The sequence below is a fragment of the Astyanax mexicanus genome, chromosome 14 (assembly GCF_023375975.1).
Source record: "Astyanax mexicanus isolate ESR-SI-001 chromosome 14, AstMex3_surface, whole genome shotgun sequence".
NCBI classification, from domain to species: Eukaryota; Metazoa; Chordata; class Actinopteri; order Characiformes; family Acestrorhamphidae; genus Astyanax; species Astyanax mexicanus.
In genome coordinates this window covers 19,788,552-19,808,566 of record NC_064421.1, presented here as the reverse complement: position 1 = coordinate 19,808,566, position 20,015 = coordinate 19,788,552, and the positions used below count along the sequence as shown (strand labels likewise).

General features: G+C 38.7%; 1 protein-coding gene across 5 annotated transcripts in view; it reads right to left on the bottom strand.

Moving 5' to 3' along the window:
• aspg (asparaginase homolog (S. cerevisiae)) overlaps positions 1-17,347 on the bottom strand; it is a 35,374-nt gene extending 18,027 nt beyond the window's left edge. For 2 of the 5 annotated variants that reach the window (XM_022672941.2, XM_022672942.2), the window contains exons 1-7: positions 17,023-17,346; positions 10,685-10,814; positions 9,336-9,371; positions 3,457-3,568; positions 2,638-2,763; positions 2,348-2,431; positions 1,213-1,339 (exon numbers count right to left, since the gene is read on the bottom strand). In XM_022672941.2, coding sequence (XP_022528662.2) covers positions 1,213-1,339; positions 2,348-2,431; positions 2,638-2,763; positions 3,457-3,568; positions 9,336-9,371; positions 10,685-10,814; positions 17,023-17,299 — 892 coding nt within the window. In that variant the 5' untranslated portion in view covers positions 17,300-17,346. Of the gene's footprint in view, positions 1-1,212; positions 1,340-2,347; positions 2,432-2,637; positions 2,764-3,456; positions 3,569-9,335; positions 9,372-10,684; positions 10,815-17,022 lie in introns of all 5 variants that reach the window. The other 3 variants (XM_022672940.2, XM_007253789.4, XM_007253791.4) reach the window with 3 other exon arrangements.
• Positions 17,348-20,015: the final 2,668 nt, after the last annotated feature.

The window sequence follows — 20,015 nt, the reverse complement described above, 5'->3', positions numbered from 1 at the left end:
ACCCACTGTCCCTGACCCTGTACCCGCGGCTCCGTCCGCCTCTGACTCTGTACATGCTCCGAGACCAAAGTTTGGCCCTAGGCCCTGTGTCCCTAAGCCAGCGAGGTCTCCTGCTCCAGCCCCTCGAACTCTGCCCAGGCTGGCCCCTCAGACATTGACTTTTCCCAGCCCTGGGCTTCCGTCTATGTTTGTGTTTGTACCTGTGTCTGTTCCTGTTTTATTTCCAGTTTCTGTCTGCGTCCCAGTACTCATTTCCAGTAGTGTATCAGTTCCTGTTCCTGTCACTGTGTTCATGTCCATCCCAGTCAATGTTTTTGTCCCTGTTCCCCTGTCCAGTCCTGTCCTGTCTGCATCCCTGTCTAGTGTCCAGAACCCTGTCCAGTCTACGTCTCTGTCCACTGTCCAACCCTCTGTCCAGTCTTTCGTCCAGTCTCAGTCTCCTGTCCAGTTCCCCGTCCAGTCTCAGTCTCCTGTCCAGTTCCCCGTCCAGTCTCAGTCTCCTGTCCAGTTTCCCGTCCAGTCTCAGTCTCCTGTCCAGTTCCCCGTCCAGTCTCCGTCACCCGTCCAGTTCCCCGTCCTGTCTCAGTCTCCCGTCCAGTCTTTGTCCTCTGTCCTGTCTCCGTTTCAGTCCCCGGTTTTGTCTCGTGTTTTCCCCAGCCTCTCCCCGCCGCCAGCCCCCGGGGTTCGTTTTTACGCGCCTCGGGAGCTGCGCGTTTAGGGGGAGGCTTCTGTCACGCCTGGCCCTGTTTCCTGTCTGTCCTTGTGCCTGTGTTGTCCCACGTGACCCGTGCCCCTGTGTTCTGCCAGTGTTTTTCCACTCACCTGTGTCCATTTGTAGCTCCGCCCCTCATTAGTCAGTCCCCAGGTGTTACCTGTTCTCCTTCCCGCCTTGTGTGTATATTTAAGCGTCTCTGTCATTAGTGTTTCTGTCGGTTCTTGTGCGTGTATACGTCTGTCACGGCTGTGTTAAATCCCGTCTGTCTGTTAGTCTCCTGTTTCTGTTTGATTTATGTTTTGTTTTCTGTTCTTTAATAAATGATACTTGCGTTAGCGTCCGCTCTCCTCGTCCAGTCCTTCACACAGCGTTACATGTATATTGTCATCATCCAAGAATATCGTTAATGCGAAAATACCCAGAAAAATCATGCTATAATTCTCGGGACACATCGCCTACTGTGAAATGTATGTGTTGGTACAAGTGATTGCAATTACTTTTGATGTCCACTTCAGCATTGGCTAATGCAGGCAGGTTGGGGGAACTAAAAGCATTAAAACTGCCGGCGTCCACTTTGGTGACACGGTTGCCTCTGTAGAGCTTGTGATGGAAGTAGAGACACACCTGTGTGCAGAGATTTTATGTCACCATAAGATTTGACAGTTTTTTCTAAAGGCTCTGGCATACTTTCTTCAAAATAAAAAGCGCACAGTTTGCATGAAGCTCAAACCACATTTCCAAGCTTAAAGAAACTGCTTGACCTAAAATCAAATTAACATCATTTATCAATTTCCCAAGATGCAGAAGATCATTCTTGACATTTTGGGTATTTGGAGCTCCTTTAGTGCAGGTAATGCTAGTCTCAATGCTATTTGAATGCATTCAACTACTTCAAGTTACACTTATGACTGACACAGATGTACAAATACACATACAGTTTGAGTGGTCCTTGGAGAGAAGTACTGACTGTAGAATAGGACTCACTGGAAAAGATACACATGGACGCATTGGCCTAGGTGTGGGCTAGAATGCTATAAAAACCCTTCTGGTGTGAGTAAAAAAATCATGTTCATTAATGTTTTGCCAGAATATCCCTTTAAAAGCTTTTAAAAAGCTTTTTTCCCATGTGCATAAGACCGCAAGCAAAAACTATACCGAGGCATTTAGTGTTACTGGTTAATTTTTTCACGGCAGGTTCCGCTGAGTACAGCTTCAGAGTGGGGTCATTGCAACACCCTGCATCAGTAGGTGAACTGAACAAACTCGATCAACCGGTGGCACGGGGGTGGATACTACTCAGAGCAAACCAGTCTCATTCATCAACGGAACAACAGACTGACAAGCTGAAAAGTCACCAACAGTCACCTGCTGAGATTCTCACTTAATTATTTACATTAAGTTACAAATATATAGAAATATATGCCAGTAGCATTATCTTTGTATTAGAGTATTGAAAAAATGCCATTTCATATTTAAGTCTGGATTCAGTTCTCCTCAATATCAATACACAAAAGTGTGTGAAATGTGTGTCTTTGCCAATTTTGTTATACTGTATTTAAATAGAGAGGCTTAAAGTACAAAAATATCAAAGCCTAATCAACCTAAAAGCATAACAGACTTTAGATATCTCACCTCAGGGATGACAAACTGCCCTGCAATCAGCAGTGCCCCCAGCAGGTTGTCTCTCCCATCATTCCTCATTTCATAGATAGGTACCTGCCACAAACAATCTTGTTATTGAAATGATTGATATGCAGAATTCTAACACACAGCACATAAAGGGGGGATATAATATTAGTATTATCTGTTGGATAATATTTGACAGTATTTTAATTGTACTATTTTATATCATTCAGATCATTTTTCACATACAAAAAGGAATTCTAGCCATGTCAGCATGGGACTGGTGATAAAACGAATACCTGAGAGCCAGTGAGGATGACAGGCTTGCCTAGGTGCTCACACATGAAGGACAGGGCAGAGGCTGTGTAGGCCATGGTGTCGGTCCCGTGCAGAATAACAAAGCCATCATACTTCTCATAGTGTTTCTATGGACAAGACAAGAGAAAAACACTCAACACTAGGGCCATGCAATAAAAAGATTTTAATTAACAGTTCCACCGTCAGTCAAACAAGGCTCTCCTATAACACTGCCTCCACCACGTTTCACAGATGATGAGTAATTAGAGTCTTAATTCTTTACTCCATACTCACATCATTCTTGGATTTATCTGTCCAAGGAATCTGGATCCAGAAGTTATAATCGAGTTATAAAAGTTATAAAAGAGTTATAATCAAGAGGAAAAAACACTAGATGCTCTGTGGAAATTTAAAAGCATTTTCATATTTATTTTGAAAATTGGGGATTCTTGTTTTGTGGCTCCTCCTACAATTGGAAAGTATAAATTGTGCTTTGAAACATCGTCCTCAAGATGGATACGCTTGCAGGCATTTCAAGAAACTTTCATTTTGAGGCAAAAAATACAAGTGTTGGCTTAATTTGACATAAAATGCCTGACCATGAAATTGCTTATCATGTAACTGTCCAAGCACTTCTGAGACCACATTAAAGAATGGGGAAAATCTATTAAAGTATTAATCTATTAGTATGAAACAGATGATGCTAGTCTAAACACTACTTCTTTTTAATCAAGGAAGCTGTGTGTACAGTGCCATAGGGAATCACTGGGTGAAAAATTCAAAATTCCAAAAACAGTTCATACAACACAATATATACAAACCTCAATATCTTTCCCTATTGTAGCCCAGTCATCCGTTGTCATGTTGCAGGAGTCCAGCAGAGGAGAATATTCAATAACTGTATACATTATCCTTTTATTCTGTTTGGACAGGCTGTAATGAGACAGGAGAAAGACACAAACTGAGAAAATTTTGAGATCAAACTCTTACGTCCATTCAGGCAGCATAACAAGCTTAGAAAAAAAAAGAATGACACATTTAAATCAGTGCAGCCTGGTTATGCGCGCAAACCTAAACAAGCTCAGTTAAGTCAGTGTGCCAATTAAAACATCTGAATTGGCAAAAGCACTTTGATAGAGGTTCTTAAATCTCTGCCTTTGTTTGCATTAAGTGGTTCTTTAAGAAAACCATGAGAGTTGGATGGAGTTCAGATTTTCTGGAAGGAGGAAGGAAATGAGATAAAGGGCTATAGGGTGAGGGATGAGGAAAGACCCTGGATGGGAAGCGAAACAAACCTGATTTCAGAGGCCTTATGCTTAAATCAGCGGGGTGCCTAGAGATGCTTCAAATCAAAAGGAGCCAGAAAACAGTCTATAAGAGGAGAAGGTGTCCAAGCTTACGTATGTTTCTAGCACCTTCAACTTTTATATGCTGTTTCTGGTATTATGTTCAAGAAAAAATAAAATTGTCTTTTCTACAGTTGCCAAAACCATTTTTAGCATCTTAAAATATCGATATCAAATTGCCATATTTTGTTTTTGAATACTGCAGCAATTTTCAAAGACTTTCAAAGACAAAAACTATTGAAGTGTTGTACTCTTTCTGGGTGAAAAACATATTTTTTTTAACTCAGATTTTATGAATATTATGTGTTTTTTATACTTTGACAGACTGTTTCAAATATTTGATTTAAACAATTCCAATATATCACCTACAGTATTGCTATACTTCAAGATATTTTACACTGTAACCCCTGTATTGTGATACATATTGTATTGCTATAATTCTTGCCAATGCACAGCTTTAGTCTTCATTTTAAGAGTGCTCAAAACTTGCATCCTTCTTTCTCACTGTTGGGAGGAAGGCTCATGCTCATGGGGGTTTGCAGTGCTGAAAGCGGTGCTGGGGGGCATCCGGCACCTAAACACGAAGAGCGCTCCTCTAGCACGACCCCCATGTTCTAATTAAAAGGGGCCAGTGCACCCTAAACCCCCACATCCATATTAATGGGGCCCGTAAGTGGTGCTGGATTGGACGTGGCATGTTCCAGTGCACAGATGAGCTATCGGAGGAGCAGGGCTGCTTACGGCTCAATGAAAAGGCCGCCTTAATCTCTCCTATTGAAATGCTCCCCTCACCCCAAAAAACCCCGCCGTCTAATATAGACATGGAGAGGAGCACGGCTCAAGCCTTGTTCAGTATTTCAATAGAACAGCGGGGGAGGGAGGGGGCGAGAAACACACACACACATACACACTCGCACTCAAGTACACTGACACATACACACACCTCCTATCCCTCCTACCTCCTCCAACAACTCTCTGATGAGCTGGGCCTCAGCTAGCACTCTAATTAGCCTCCAGTCACAAGAGCAGCCCCAAACATATGTTGTTGATGTTCTTAAAGGATGGGCGCCTCAGGAAAAAGACAATGTATTCAAATCGCCAATTATTCATTTATCTAACAATGTTGGGATGGGTGCGGCAGGGAGGGGGAGGATATTAGCATATTCTGAGCTGGGCGAGAGAAACGAATGCTGGAAACGAGAGAATGAGTGCTAGAAACAGAAAAAGATAGAGAGAGAAAAACACAGAGTAAAGAGACAAATGAGAGAAAGAGAACTAAATAAACACCAGGAGAGAAGGGCTACAACATTTACTCAACATAATCGACAATGCTGATTATTAAAAAAAAGCTGACTTCAAATTTCAGAGTCGACTAATAGTTAATTTGTTACAGAACTGCACTACACAGAGTGCCAGGGAGGGTTAATGGGCTCAATCACACAGTTAACAGAGTGATAAGAGATTACTTATTTTCTCACTAAATATGAGAACAATTCCCATTTAAATGTCTTCTGGGCATTTAAACAGCATTTAATGTGGAACTCTGTGGACTAGCTTTTAATTTAAGCACATATAAGTTACTATGAGGCAGTTTCCCAGTTATAACTGCCCATAGCATGTGTTGCTTACTTGTTTTTCTCTATACAAGCACAATTAAGCTGAAAATAGATGCAAAACACTACAAATAATCGGACTAATCACACTGCGTTAATCAGTTCTGTGTTATTTAAATCTAAAGAGTACATACAGTATTACTGAACCAAACATCTTAGTAGCTACTCAGCACAGTTGTGTGTAAATCATAAAAGCCTATTCTACTCACCAATGTTCTAGTATTAGCCACAAGCACCACACATTTTGTTAATTTAAAACTAGACTACAAACAAACTACTTATCTTAGTGTTAGCTCGCACACACACACTCATATATTAAGACACACTGGGCACAGAGATAGAAGGGTTACATCTGCCGGTTCGTCCCATGTTCCATGTAGCTTGTTTTAACACTGTAAATGCGCAGGCTACAGTCAGATATACTTCCCTCTAAACTGCAAAAGAGCTAGCGTGGTTAGCAGATAACGCTAATGCTGCTCCAGCAGTGCTAGCCAGGGTTATCAGCAGGGTACAGGCCAATAATACTCACCTCTGAATGGGGAAATAGCGGTTAGCGGCTAATGCTAATGATACTGCAGCCCTGGTGCTGAAAAACTAAACTGAAACTCCTGTATAACGCTGTGCTTCAGTGGAGTGGCTTTACTGCTCATTAATATCTGACTTGTAAATTGAATCATACATAAGGCGCACTAATTTTTTTGGAGAAAATTAAAGGATTTTATGTGCACCTTATTAGTGCAAAAAATACAGGTACAAGAAAATGCTTGTCTGGAAAACTTCCCCATATATCCACATATTTTTGTAGCTACTTTACATTACACAGATGTGCAAATGCACACATACAGCCTGTCTAGTATCTGTAGAGAAATAAGGACAATAAAGTAGCACTATAGGGGTGAAACGATTACTCGAGTAATTCCAGTTGCTCGATTTAAAAAAAGTGATCGAGTAATTTTCTGTGCCTCGAGTAATCGTTTATTTAATTAAAAAACTCAGCGCGCGGTAATTCGCGCTTTTAATGTGACGCGCTCAGCGTTACGTCACCCGCGCGCAGGAAGAAGGAGCACGCGGCGGATGTATTTTGAAGGGGCGCGGGGAAAAGAGCTACAACTTACGAGAAAAAATGCCAAAAATAATGGAGCATTTAGGCTGGACAGCGTGTAATCGGTGCAGCATGGCTCTTGCCTCCCACAACAGCACGCTTTAATGCTTGAACCGTCTCAGCCGAGGACACGTTAGCGGTGGAGCTGAGAGAAGGTTAATGTAACATAACGAATCAATGAATTAACATTAACGAATCAACGAATTAACATTAATGTACCCCCAATAACTTAACATCAGCGCTGTGGAGCGCTGATTAATAGTAATACTGTCTAATGTGTGGTTAGTTTATAAAAACAGACAATTCTAGGCTTTATGTAAGTGAATACAGCGCTGAGAAGTTTATAAAGAAATACACGTCACCGGCTTGGTGAGACGAACTTGCTACATCTCTGCTGTTCAGAAGATGTACAACATTATGCAAATATTTATGCCTTTTTTATTGATTAATTACCTAGATTTTTGATACTTACATGAAATCCTTGTTGAAAATAATTAAACTTAATTTATTAAAGTACTAATTATTAAATTATTATTATTCCTTTATTTATTTCTATTTGTGTTTGCAGTTTGGAAATGTATGTTGTGCATTTTAAAAATATAACTTCCTAAAAAAGGAAATCAATTGGTCATTCATTATTCAGTGAAATGTCTTGTTTTCTCTTGTGTATTTTTATTTACTCTTTAAGCAAACAAATATGTTTTTTCGTTATGTTTATACTCGATTAATCAAATCGATTTTTCAGTAGAGTACTTGATACTAAAATAAACGAGAGCTGCAGCCCTATAGGACTATTTAACTCTGGAGCAAAAAACATAATGAAAGCATAATGACAGATACGGGGTTGAGAAGTACAAAGCCCCTCAGTAGAGACAGCTACTCTAACAAAAGCAGGATCATTTCTCATTTAAAATTTTGATTTTGGAAGACGATATACTGAATATTACTGCAACTTTTTCAACTTAAAACTAATCAACTTCACCTTTCTAATGACCTTTTTATAGGGAGTCATTTTAAACATCAGATTTGATCATTTTTATACTCTCCTTTGACTCATCAGAAAAGGCAAATGGGTATGCAGCTGATAATCATATTAAATGGTCTGGCACGTAGCCTCTGTGAGATTTGGTGTATTAGCCTATAGAACCCTGACCTTCATGTCTCTGTATGCTTGAAGATTAGCCATGTAGGGACACCCCACTGACTCTATCTCTCCTGACCCAGAGAAAACGCTCCAAGCTGAGTATCTGGCCCCATCTGGTCCTCTGAAACCAGACACTGCACCAGCCAGCTCACCAAGACTCCACGCATGCACACTTTGAGATCAAACATGTTTGAATCTGCACTACAGGAGCTTAGACTCCAGCTCTTTCTACTGGTCAGTGCAGTGAATCACGCTGGGTCACACTGTGGCTTAACCTGAACCGCAGCTGTACACAAATTTCAGCCTAATGTCACTGAAGGGGCAGATTTAAATATATAGGTATATAGAAAGAAGTTGTGTATGTAATGTAAAGTAAGTGATTTTTGCTTGGTTCACAGCATGGTTATTATGTGATACTGCCAAATGAACAGAAACAACAACAAAAGGATGTCATTTGTCACTTATATCTGCACTTGCTTTACTGTCTGGTGTTTTAGGGACTGACATGTAATACTTACCAAAGAGTTTGTAATGGTTAGTATGTTGTTAACAAGTTCTTAAGAACGTTCGTCATTGTACCTCTGTAACTAACGCAGTACAAGAACCAACCCCCAAATTAATGCCTTACCAAGCCTACTTATTTATTTATATACATATTATTATGATTTTATTCCCAAAATGTTTACATTTTTAAACATTGAGACGAGTCTCCAAAATGTGCATAAAAAAATTATTTTTTAAATCTTCTACAGAAACTTACACATATTTTATTGTTCACATTTATGTAGCAAGTCTTTGCAATATGTTAAATTAATTAAATAGTTAAAGTATGCTTGCTTAGTGTGCACTCTCTGTAGTGAACAAAATCCTATTTATTAATTTATTATTAACAATTATCATGTGATTTTACCAAAAGTGCTCAAACGTTTAATAATAACAATAATACTTCTCAATATTTTGCGATATGAGTTTATATTTCAGTTTATTTCAGAAGTCGTATGCTTGTAAATTATTATTTTGCCACTGCTGAGAACATATTTTTAGCCTGTCTGATTTTAGAATCTGTTTAGTGATATTTACCTGAACACATTTAATATTTGACTAAGTTAACTTTATGTTAATAAAGTTAAAGAATTTTCATTTTTTTCTTTTTACATATACATTTTATGTATATATTTATAATAAATGTTAATTTAAAATTTCTATTGATTTTTTTCTCAAGGTCTTATTTGCTAAGATCGATCACTTTCGAGAAACTTTAATTTGAGCCAAAATATATACAGTATATATAAATTTTAGTCCAGGACATACTGAGCATTTTGGAAACGACTAATTCTACACATAACCCACATAACTACTTAACTACTAATATTTTTTCTAAACAAATCAAGCAAATATATCTACCCGCATATATATATATATATATACACACACAAGCGCATACACACAAGGCCAACCCGCAAGGGCAAACATTATGCTACCAGTACTACAGGACCCATGAAATAGTTCATCAGCATGGTGAGATGGATTCCTGTCAAAATAACACATACAGATTTAAAGGGAGTTAGTGAAGGATGTTTTGGGTGAGAAGGAGGTCAGGTCAAATGCACAAACATAAGATAACAGCTCCCTCTACTGGTCACAAAACACAAGTTCAGTTAAGTGATTGCATGTACAGTTATCATCCATAACATTAATACCACTGACAGGTAAAGTGAAAAACAAAACACAGTGGCATCTGGGGATGGGTCGTATATACTAAGCAGTAAATGAACAGTCACTTCTTGGAGATAAAAAAAATGGACAAGCACAGTGGACTAGGACACTGGAACACTGGAACAGAACATCTCCATAAAATCCAGGCATGGAGGCCCCACATCAACAGAGGACTACGAGGATCTTCTTAGAACAGAGGTCTTGTGGAGTTCATGCAGGTGGTGTTAATGTTATGGCTAATCAATGTAAATTAAATGTTATTTAAACACTATATTTTGTCAAATTAAACTTAAACTATAAAACAATTGTACCTTTGTAGCAATTTTATGGACAGACTATAAATATCATTGTTTTGGACCAACATTGAACATTACATGCTGAAAAACTGTACAAACATTGTTTACAGTTACTTGTTGACTGTAATTACAATGTTTTTAAATATGTGCAAAATGATATTGCACACATTTTGGCAGATAAATATATAATCTGCATAATCTGTATAAAATGGTACATTGTCTGCATACGTTTTGTTGCCTAATGCTGGAGCCAGACAACGCAAAAGCTTTGTCTTTCACAATGATCACTGTGTCAGACTAGGCCATAAATTCCTGCTGTGTGTTGGTCGGGAGACCAGCATCTCCCTACCAATTATGGCCCAATTACAATCACCAGACTACACATTTACTACAGGAAAAAAATTAGAGATCACTTCAGTTTCTGAATCAGTTTCTCTGATTTTGCTATTTATAGTTATATGTTTGAGTAAAATGAACATGGTAGTCTTATTCTTAAAACTACAGACAACATTTCTCCCAAATTCCAAATAAAAATATTGTCGTTTAGAGCATTGATACTTAAATGCTTTATTATATTATTTAAATAATATATATAATATATAGAGTGTAATCAATTTAATTTAATGTGTCAGCTACAACAAAACTATATCAAAATTGGAATATGTTTATGTAGAATGATCCCAGAATTAGATAAAAAAATATATATTATATATATATATATATATATATATATATATATATATATATATATATATATATTAAAATAAAAAAATTATAAACATGATGCACCATGCTTTTATAAAATGGTGTGTGTGTTTGGGTGCACACTCACGGTAGCACTAGTGTGTTCTCCGCGTGCTCAAAGAACTCATAGAGCCTGGTCTGCTGAGCGTACTGTTCATCATGCAGAATGGGGAGTTTGCGCAGGGCTTTGACCAGGGCGTTTGGCTCCGGACACAGCACTATGAAAAAGAAAAAGATGTAGGAAGAGAGATACACACATGGAACACACAGTGGGTTAATTATACACACTATAAACAGAACACGCTTAATCATGAAAACAGCACTGACATTTCACATTGTTGTATTTATATCAGCATTACTATTACAAAGAAAGCATGAAGCAGAATACAGCAGAAGCCGTTCAAGTCCATATCACAAATTGAATAATGTGCTGTGGTTGTGTCTGGCTTGTTAAACACCCATTTCCTCAGGGATATATACCATCTAACAATGACTGCACACTTTGCACTCATCAGTGCTTATTACACATACTAGATATAATATTTTAAGTTTCTAAGTGAATCAGTTATTCTGTTAATCAATGTCAGACAACCTAAATCAATTAGGTGCTTTCAGAAACTGTCACAGAAATCAGTAACAGGTAGTTTTCCACATGGCTGGAGTGGTCCTTGAAGTCACAGAGAGGAGTGACCTATATCAGCTGGGTGTGAGTGTAACTTAAACGGCCACTGGAGAGTCTAAATATGGGTTAAGGCTGGTAAACACAATGCTGAGGAAGAAGCGTTTACTCTCAAACACAACCTTAGGACTTACAAACAGGAACTGTGGTTGAGAAGTAGAAATTAAATTCTTATAAACTGTTGTTTTGAGTCTGTAGTAATGCAGAAAGTACAATGTAGAGTGGTTTAAATTGTGGAGCAGTGGAACTGTGTTCTCTGGAATGATGGTGCTTCATTCAGCACTTTTTGGGAAGAGTCGGTGATGCGATGGGGTGGTGATCGTTCAACATACTGACCACACTAATACTCTTGACACTAAAAGCAAACAAATCCTAAGCTCTAATGCTCCAAAAACATAGTAGAAAGCAGTCTTTGAACAGTACAGACAGTGAATGCAACAAAATGGAATAAAAGACTACAGTGGCCGAGAAAGCCCAGCGCAGTGCAAATTGAAAAGCGCTGCAAAAGCACAAAACACATCCATCAAAATTACAACACAGGCGCAGCAAATAGAAAAACGCGCTGCAAATAGAAAAACGCGCTGCAAATAGAACCACAACACAACGGAAGTGAGTCACAACACAACGGAATTTTCCCGGGGGACCTTAAAAGATGCTGTACCAGCTGTATACAAAGGACAATAAGTGGCAAACAAGCTTCTGAAAAGTAAGTTATGTTTATTACCTGTGATTACCACGGTTGTGTGCATATTATTAAAAGTTCTGCTTCACAAAACGCCTTGTTTGCCACTTATTGTCCTTTGTACACATAGTGAAGTCCGAGACGTTACTGAAGACGCAGCTTAGCTGGTACAGTATCTTTTAAGGTCCCCCGGGAAAATTCCATTGTGTTGTGACTCACTTCCGTTGTGTTGTGGTTCTATTTGCAGCGCGTTTTTCTATTTGCAGCGCGTTTTTCTAGTTGCAGCGCGTTTTTCTATTTGCTGCGCCTGTGTTGTAATTTTGATGGATGTGTTTTGTGCTTTTGCAGCGCTTTTCAATTTGCACTGCGTTGGGCTTTCTCGGCCACCGTAAAAGACCCATGATTTTGGAAAAAAAACTATGGAGGAGCAGGTGCCTCACTTGCACTGTCTGTTTAAATGCTTTTCTGTTATAATGAAAGTATAGAATAAATTTCCTCCAAGTCCGCCTGCTTCTGAATTCTATATAATAATTTACACAACTGTTTTAGCATCTTATACCTATAACAATGTGGTGCTTATGGACTAGAAGTATTTTTTTATTGGTTTATTGATACCAAAATCCTTATTTTAACATGAGGTGGTTAATATCCCTTTTTGCAAAGGGTTTGACCATAATAATGTGACTTTTTGGTAGTATGCCACTTATTTCTTAAAAAAAAAAAGAGAACTTTATTTTCAGAATATTATGATTTTTCTTTTCTAAATATTCTGACATTATTCACAAAACAGTATTACTTTATTCATGTGATATTACGACTTTGTTATCGAAATGCCATTTTGTACGACTATTTTCCTAAAAATATTATGAGTTTAACTTTTTTTATTAGAACTCCAAAACACTGTCATACTATCTATTTTTAATTCTCTCGTTATTTTTATTTCATGAATCAACATTTATGCTTGCTTTTGCATGTATACTGACTTGACTTACATTTATTTCAGTATATTTATGTTTTATAAATGCTATAGGAATGCTTCTTCAATAACAACACGAAGGAAGTCTGGGGTGCGATGAAAACCATCACTGGGTGCAAGAACAACAGCGGCAACCCAGCAGATGGGGGTGTGGACAGAGCAAACCAGTTTAACAACTTTTACAACAGGTTTGACTGTCCTGCTCCTGCTGCCCCCTCCTTCTACCCCCCTGCAGCTTTACCTTTACCATCATCTCCATCTCCACCGCCACCACCATCATCATCTCCATCTCCACCATCTTCATCATCATCATCACCACCATTACCCTCACCTCCATCTTCACCACCACCACCACCACCACCCTCATCACCTCCATCATCATCTTCATCACCCTCACCTCCACCATCTTCATCACCACCATCACCCTCACCCCAACCATCTTCTTCATCATCATCATCACCACCATCACCCTCACCCCCACCATCTTCTTCATCATCATCATCACCACCATCAACACTATCAGCTAGCAGACAAATCAGCTCCTCCAGTCCACCAACCTTTACTGCAGACCAAGTCAGGAGACAGCTGAGGAGACTTCACCCCAGGAAGGCAGCTGGCCCGGACAGAGTGTGCCCCAGAATGCTCAAGGCTTGTGCTGTTCAACTGGGTGAGCCCCTCCAACATGTGTTTAACCTGAGTCTGCGTCTAGGGAGAGTTCCTGCCACGTGGAAGACAACCTGCCTCGTTCCAGTTCCTAAGAAGGCACACCCGAAGGAGCTGAATGACTACAGGCCGGTTGCTTTGACATCTCACGTGATGAAGACCATGGAGCGACTGCTGCTGGACCACCTAAGACCTCAGGTCCACCATGCTGAGGACCCACTGCAGTTTGCGTACCGTGAAAAGGTGGGAGTGGAAGATGCCATCCTCTATCTTCTGCACAGAGCTCACTCTCATCTGGTCAAGGGGGGAGGTGCTGTGAGGGTCATGTTCTTCGACTTCTCCAGTGCCTTCAACACCATACAGCCCCTACTACTGAGAGACAAGCTGATGAAGATGGAGGTGGACATGCACCTGGTCACCTGGATCACTGACTACCTTACTGGGAGACCACAACATGTCAGGATCAGGGACTGCTCCTCTGACACAGTGATCAGCAGCACAGGAGCACCACAGGGGACTGTTCTCTCTCCAGTCCTGTTCACACTGTACACATCAGACTTCAAATACCACTCGGAGTCATGCCACATGCAGAAGTTCTCTGACGACACTGCAATCGTGGGGTGTGTGCGTAATGGTGATGAGAGGGAGTACAGAAACCTGGTTGAGGAATTTGTGGTTTGGTGCAAAACGAACCATCTACAGCTGAACATCTCCAAAACCAAGGAGATGTGCATAGACTTCAGAAGGTCCAGGCCCTCTGCTCAGCAGCCAATCTCCATCGAGGGGGTCAATGTGGAAGTGGTCAAGTCCTACAGATACCTTGGTGTGCACCTGGACGATAGGCTGGACTGGTCAGTGAACACTGACTCCCTCTACAGGAAGGCCCAGAGCAGACTGTACTTCCTCAGAAGGCTTGGGTCCTTTAACATCTGCCAGAAACTCCTGCTGATGTTCTACCAGTCTGTGGTAGCCAGCGTCCTCTTTTACGCTGTAGTGTGCTGGGGAGGCATCAGCAAGAGGGACGCTGGACGACTGAACAGGCTGGTGAGGAAAGCTGGTTCTGTGTTGGGACTAGAGCTGGAGTCCTTAACACCACTGGCAGAGAGGAGAGCCCTCAGCAAGCTGCTGAACATCATGGACAATGTTCACCACCCTCTGCACAGCACCATCACCAGGCAGAGGAGCTCATTCAGCGGCAGACTGCTGTCCCAGTCCTGCTCCACAGACAGACTTCGAAAGTCTTTTGTCCCTCAGGCCATAAGACTTTTCAACTCATCTCAGCACAGCAAACTGAAGACTCTGTGACACCTTTTCTTTCCAGCAATTCTGGCCACACCATGGACATACCCCCATCTATGGTCACACTATCATGCTGATGCCCATAACACTATTTTTATAGTTCTACCCTTTTTTGCACTAGTAGTTCATTCACTAGTTCATTCATCTACTGTTTATGTATCATTTGCACTGCTAAATTTAAATTATTATATAACTGTGTTTGCACTTTCTGTATGGCGGACATCAGTTATCCTTATCCTTACTTTATGCACATCAACTGGTGTTCGCTGTCTATTGTGTTCAACTGCACTACCTCCATTTTACATCACACACACACACTAAAGACTGTACTTTTATAATTTCATTTTATTTTTTATTTTGTTGTATTTATATGTATCATTTATATATTTTTTTATCTTTTTGTAACTTTGTGTACTATACACACCTGCTGCTGGATGTCAAGAATTTCCCCTCGGGGATCAATAAAGTATCTATCTATCTATCTATCTATCTATCTAATACTTACCGTAAGTAAATGTAGAAAGTTTTTATACAGAATTTAAAAAAGTAACACACCATAAACTGTTTGTTTTTGATATAGCATATATGTTTTATGTATGCTATATAAAGGCTTCTTTTAGAGTACTTTAGTAAATGTAGACCAATAATAACTCCATGTTTTTTGTCAAGTTAGATGGTTATATGATATGATGAGGAAACTGCAGCAAATCTTTTGAAACTACTTCACTACTGTACCTAAGAACTAAAATGTTGTATCTGTATCTACTGGAGTATTATTTTTCTCCTACTTCCACTTTTACCTGACTACATATTTTCTATGAGTTTAATACTTTTACTCAGATACAGTTTTTCAGTGCTGCACTGTTACTCGTTAGAATCCTAAAAATGATTAACTGTCTTGTCCTCTAACTTCACCTTTTCCAGGCTTACAGTGTGAATATTTATTAAATAAATAAAATTGAATTCAAAAGAAAAATAAGAAAAACTCAACATATTTATTTATTTGGAACACAAGATACTAAGTAAAATTGTAAATTAAAAGTTAAATCATCTCACTTTTTAGTTGTAATAACGTTTTTATTTATGCTAACCCAAGTTTTCAGTCTCTATTACTTAAAAAAATTGAGCCAAACGCTTGCCTTAAGAAATTTAAGTGAATTCAATGTATCCGTTCTTACAGTATAACAAAAATAAAACAGTTAAATCAACTTCCTCTTTAGTTGTAATAACTTGATGTTTTAAGTTATGCTTACTTAAATTTTTATTACCCATTACTTAACTTTTTAGGCAAACGGTTTGCTCCTTTTTTTAAAGTAAATTCTACTTATCGGGGCTTACAGTGCAGCATGATAGACTGTCACCAGGTTTGATGAAGTTGCTCATCATTGAGTGAATTAAGTGATCAAGCTGATCTTATATATATGTATAAAAACCACACTGCTCCTGGAGAAAGGCTGCTTTCTGTAATAACTACATAATACAATATTGTACTTTTACTTTAAGTATTTGAGTAAAACAATTTATAATTAACTACTTGCCATACTTAAGTACAACAAATGTTGAATACTCTAGTACTTCTACTGAAGTGCAGTGCTAACAGAACACTTCAACTTCTACTTCTAAGTCACTTTTTTAATAGAGCACTTATACTTTTACTCAAGTTTGGATCTCTAGTATTTTTTATACATCTCAGCTCCTGATTCACGGGTGCACTCTTGAGTCATCAGGCTGTTTACTAGCTACAGTACAGGGAGCTACAGGCTAATCTGCACACTTCTAATTATGCAGGTTGGCTAAGCTAACCTAGTTACAGTCGTAGTTATAGAAATTAAAGGTTCAACACACCACGAACTGTGGCTTTTTGTTGTTTTTTAAGTGAAATGTAAGCGCAGCCAGGATTCAGAGCTCCCTCAGCAGCAGCTGCAGCAGTGCCACATGTTCTCAGAGTTAGCCAGGGCTAGGATCAGCAGCGGTAAGTAGTTAGCAGCTTCACTACAGTGCAGATATGTACCGCTTCATGCCAGAACACACTGAATAAACAAGCAGCCCAGCTGTACAGTATCACACTCACTCACACGCTGAGTGCAGGGCGGCAGGGCTGTGTGTATCAGGCGCTGTTGTGTTTACCGTTATTATGGTACATCATCCCGATGGTTCCGCCGGTGTTGATGACCAGGACCCGCGCCTCAGAGCTGGGACTCACATCCAGCGAGTCCAGGCTCTGAGAGCTGGAGATCGCCCGTCTCCTGCCCTGACCCACCCGACTCAGAGACGACTGCGACTGGAAGACCTCCGTCTGGTCCAGCTGACTGAGCGCGGTGTGGGAGAGGGCTCTCGCCAGAGAGGTCATGTTGTCCGCTGAAGACGACTGTCCTGAGGTAGAGGATCTCACACAGTCCGCCATACTGCCACCGCCGCTGCTGCTGCCTCTGACTGAGGGTCTTAAAAGGACAGCGCGAGTCACCGACAGCAGTGGGCGGAGCTCTGTTTGCTATTTCTCTTATCTTAACAACATTTTATTGAACAATAAAAAAGATATGAACACTTAAAGAGGGATATAATAGTTTATTAGGCTAATTGCACAATAAAACTAGTAATACAAGCAATAATAATTGGAGTAATAATGTTATTATTATGTATTATAATAGAGATTATCTTTTTGTTGTTCTTTTTGAATTTGTTTTAAAGACTTAAAGAGAATGTAAAAAAGATATATATAATACATTTATAATACATAATAGTATTATAATGTGTTATTAGCTTAGATTTATTTTTTATTTTCCAGTATTTAATATTTGGTTGGTTTCATATTTTATTGGTTTCAGTGTAGCCAAATATCTTATAGGCTAATCAATTCATTAAAATTCTCAATTAAATTGTTTTTAATTATAATGTGATGTCTTGTTCACCATAACAATAAAGACAACGATCCCTCTATACAGAAAACAGAAGTGTGATTTTAAAGGTGTGGCATTAAGAAACAATGAGTCTAATGAGTTTGGTTGAAGTTGACCGAAATTATTTTTGTGGGACATACTGATACCATGTCCTCTTTTTTGATGATAAGTTAATAAGGATATTAAGTTCTTAGTTAATGGAGAATTGCGTATCACTTTTATTGCATCAGAGCATCATCTGACTGACAAAGCATAACTTCAAAACTGCTGACAGTGGGATCCGCCTCTAAGCAGAAATGAAGCTTCTGATTGGTTCTTCTGCTGGGTGTGCCAGTAGGTCAGTGGGTTTATTTCAGTGTGGACCTTATTTTAAACACAACTGAGAAAACCTTTCAAGTGCTTGTGGTTTCTTTGCATTCTTTCAATTTAAAGCTTTTTCTCTTATATATCATACTTTTTAAACAGTATAATTGTGTACAGTGTGGACACAATAATAAAAACAACATGGCATATTTTTGTTATACTGTAAGGCAGGATACCTTGAATTTACTTAACTTTTTTAAGGCAACTGTTTTTTAATTTTTTTTTAAATAATGGGCAATGAAAACTTGAGTTAGCATAACTTAAAACATCAAGTTATTACAACAAAAAGGGTAACTGATTAAATTTTAAGAGCTCTGGAAAATACACTTGTGAATACCATGGACAGTTTTCAAGGAACTCATAAAAAGTTAATTTAAAGTTAGTTAACAGCATTTTGAGATTTTTACACTGGGCATATATTCATAACTACATTTAGCTAAACGTTCCTTCTAAACTATAGTCTATACTTGTGACCGCAGTTAGTCAAACAAATTCTGTATTTAGGTATTTGAATTTGGTACAAGAGAGGAGCCTGCTAGCTTTAGATTTATTTTTCTTTCCCTCCAACATAAGCCACTTGACTTAGCTTTCATAGAGTTTAACCATTATCATATACATTTAAAACCTGTTTAATAGAATTTCTGGTTTCTTCTGCTGTTTTCTCCTTAGTGTAAGTCATGTGTCAACCTATAAGCAATACTGTCAACTGTTGAGCATGCTGGTAGATTCATGGTATGGGGAGTCTTTTCTGACTGCTCTCTATGATCAGATAATGACTGAAATATATAATACAATTTTAAAATATTATGTGCAGGCTCATAATATTCTCACATAAATGTATACAAGTGCTAGTTATGTTTTTTTTGAGAACCAGGATGTTTACATTCTGAGAGGAAACTGCAAAATACAATAGATTTCCACCGCTTTAATCCTTCAAACGACTAGAGACTTTTCATCTGGAGGAGTGGCCCAGTGTGGTGTTACACTCAGTTCAGAATTTGTTTGACATGCCAAAAATTAAAGATGTTTTAAGAATAGACAATTTCTTGCCAGCTACTAATCAGGTATTCATTTATTATGTCACTGGGTTTGCCAATGGGCCGCCGCGACACCAAGCAAAAATGAAGAAAGAGTTTATGGTGTCCTTGCAGTCATTTAATTTAAACCTTTTTACTTCTATATATCATACTGTTTAAACAGTATAATTATGTACATGAATGGACATAATAATGGAAACCCAGAAGGCTCACATTAGGACGAATGCCAGATACTTGAATGTGCCACCTTTAAAAGAACTCTAAAACTTGTCAGAAAAAAGTATACATTTATTATATCATATTATAAATTATAGAATATAGACCAGTTTACAAATAAGCAATAAAAAAACACACCCCCAGATGTCTTAAAAACTCATCATGCAGTTATGCCAGGTGTGTTCTGATTAGACTGGGTTATGCCACAAGAGGGTGTAAACATTTCAGACGCTACCTTTGGGTAGTTTACCTCTTGGTGAGAGATCATGGACTGCTATAAACTGCAACCATATAGTTTTTAGCAACAAATCCAGATTCTATTTGCCATTTGATGATCTTGGGATCCGTCTTATCTTGTTTCCAGACAAGAGGCAGCCCAAAATGAAACCAAATCCTCCATTGAGTTGTACAGTTTCCCCAAAAAAATTATCTCTTTGCTCTAAAGTTGTTACAACTTATAAATATCATCTTTACATTTACACATATAAAGTTTCATTTGATTCCAACAACTCCTTCTTCATGCATAGGTTTTTTTTTCAGATTTTCATCAGATATAATTTGCACAGTGTTGTAGTCTTCTTCTGGGTATTTAAAGAAATAGAGGGTA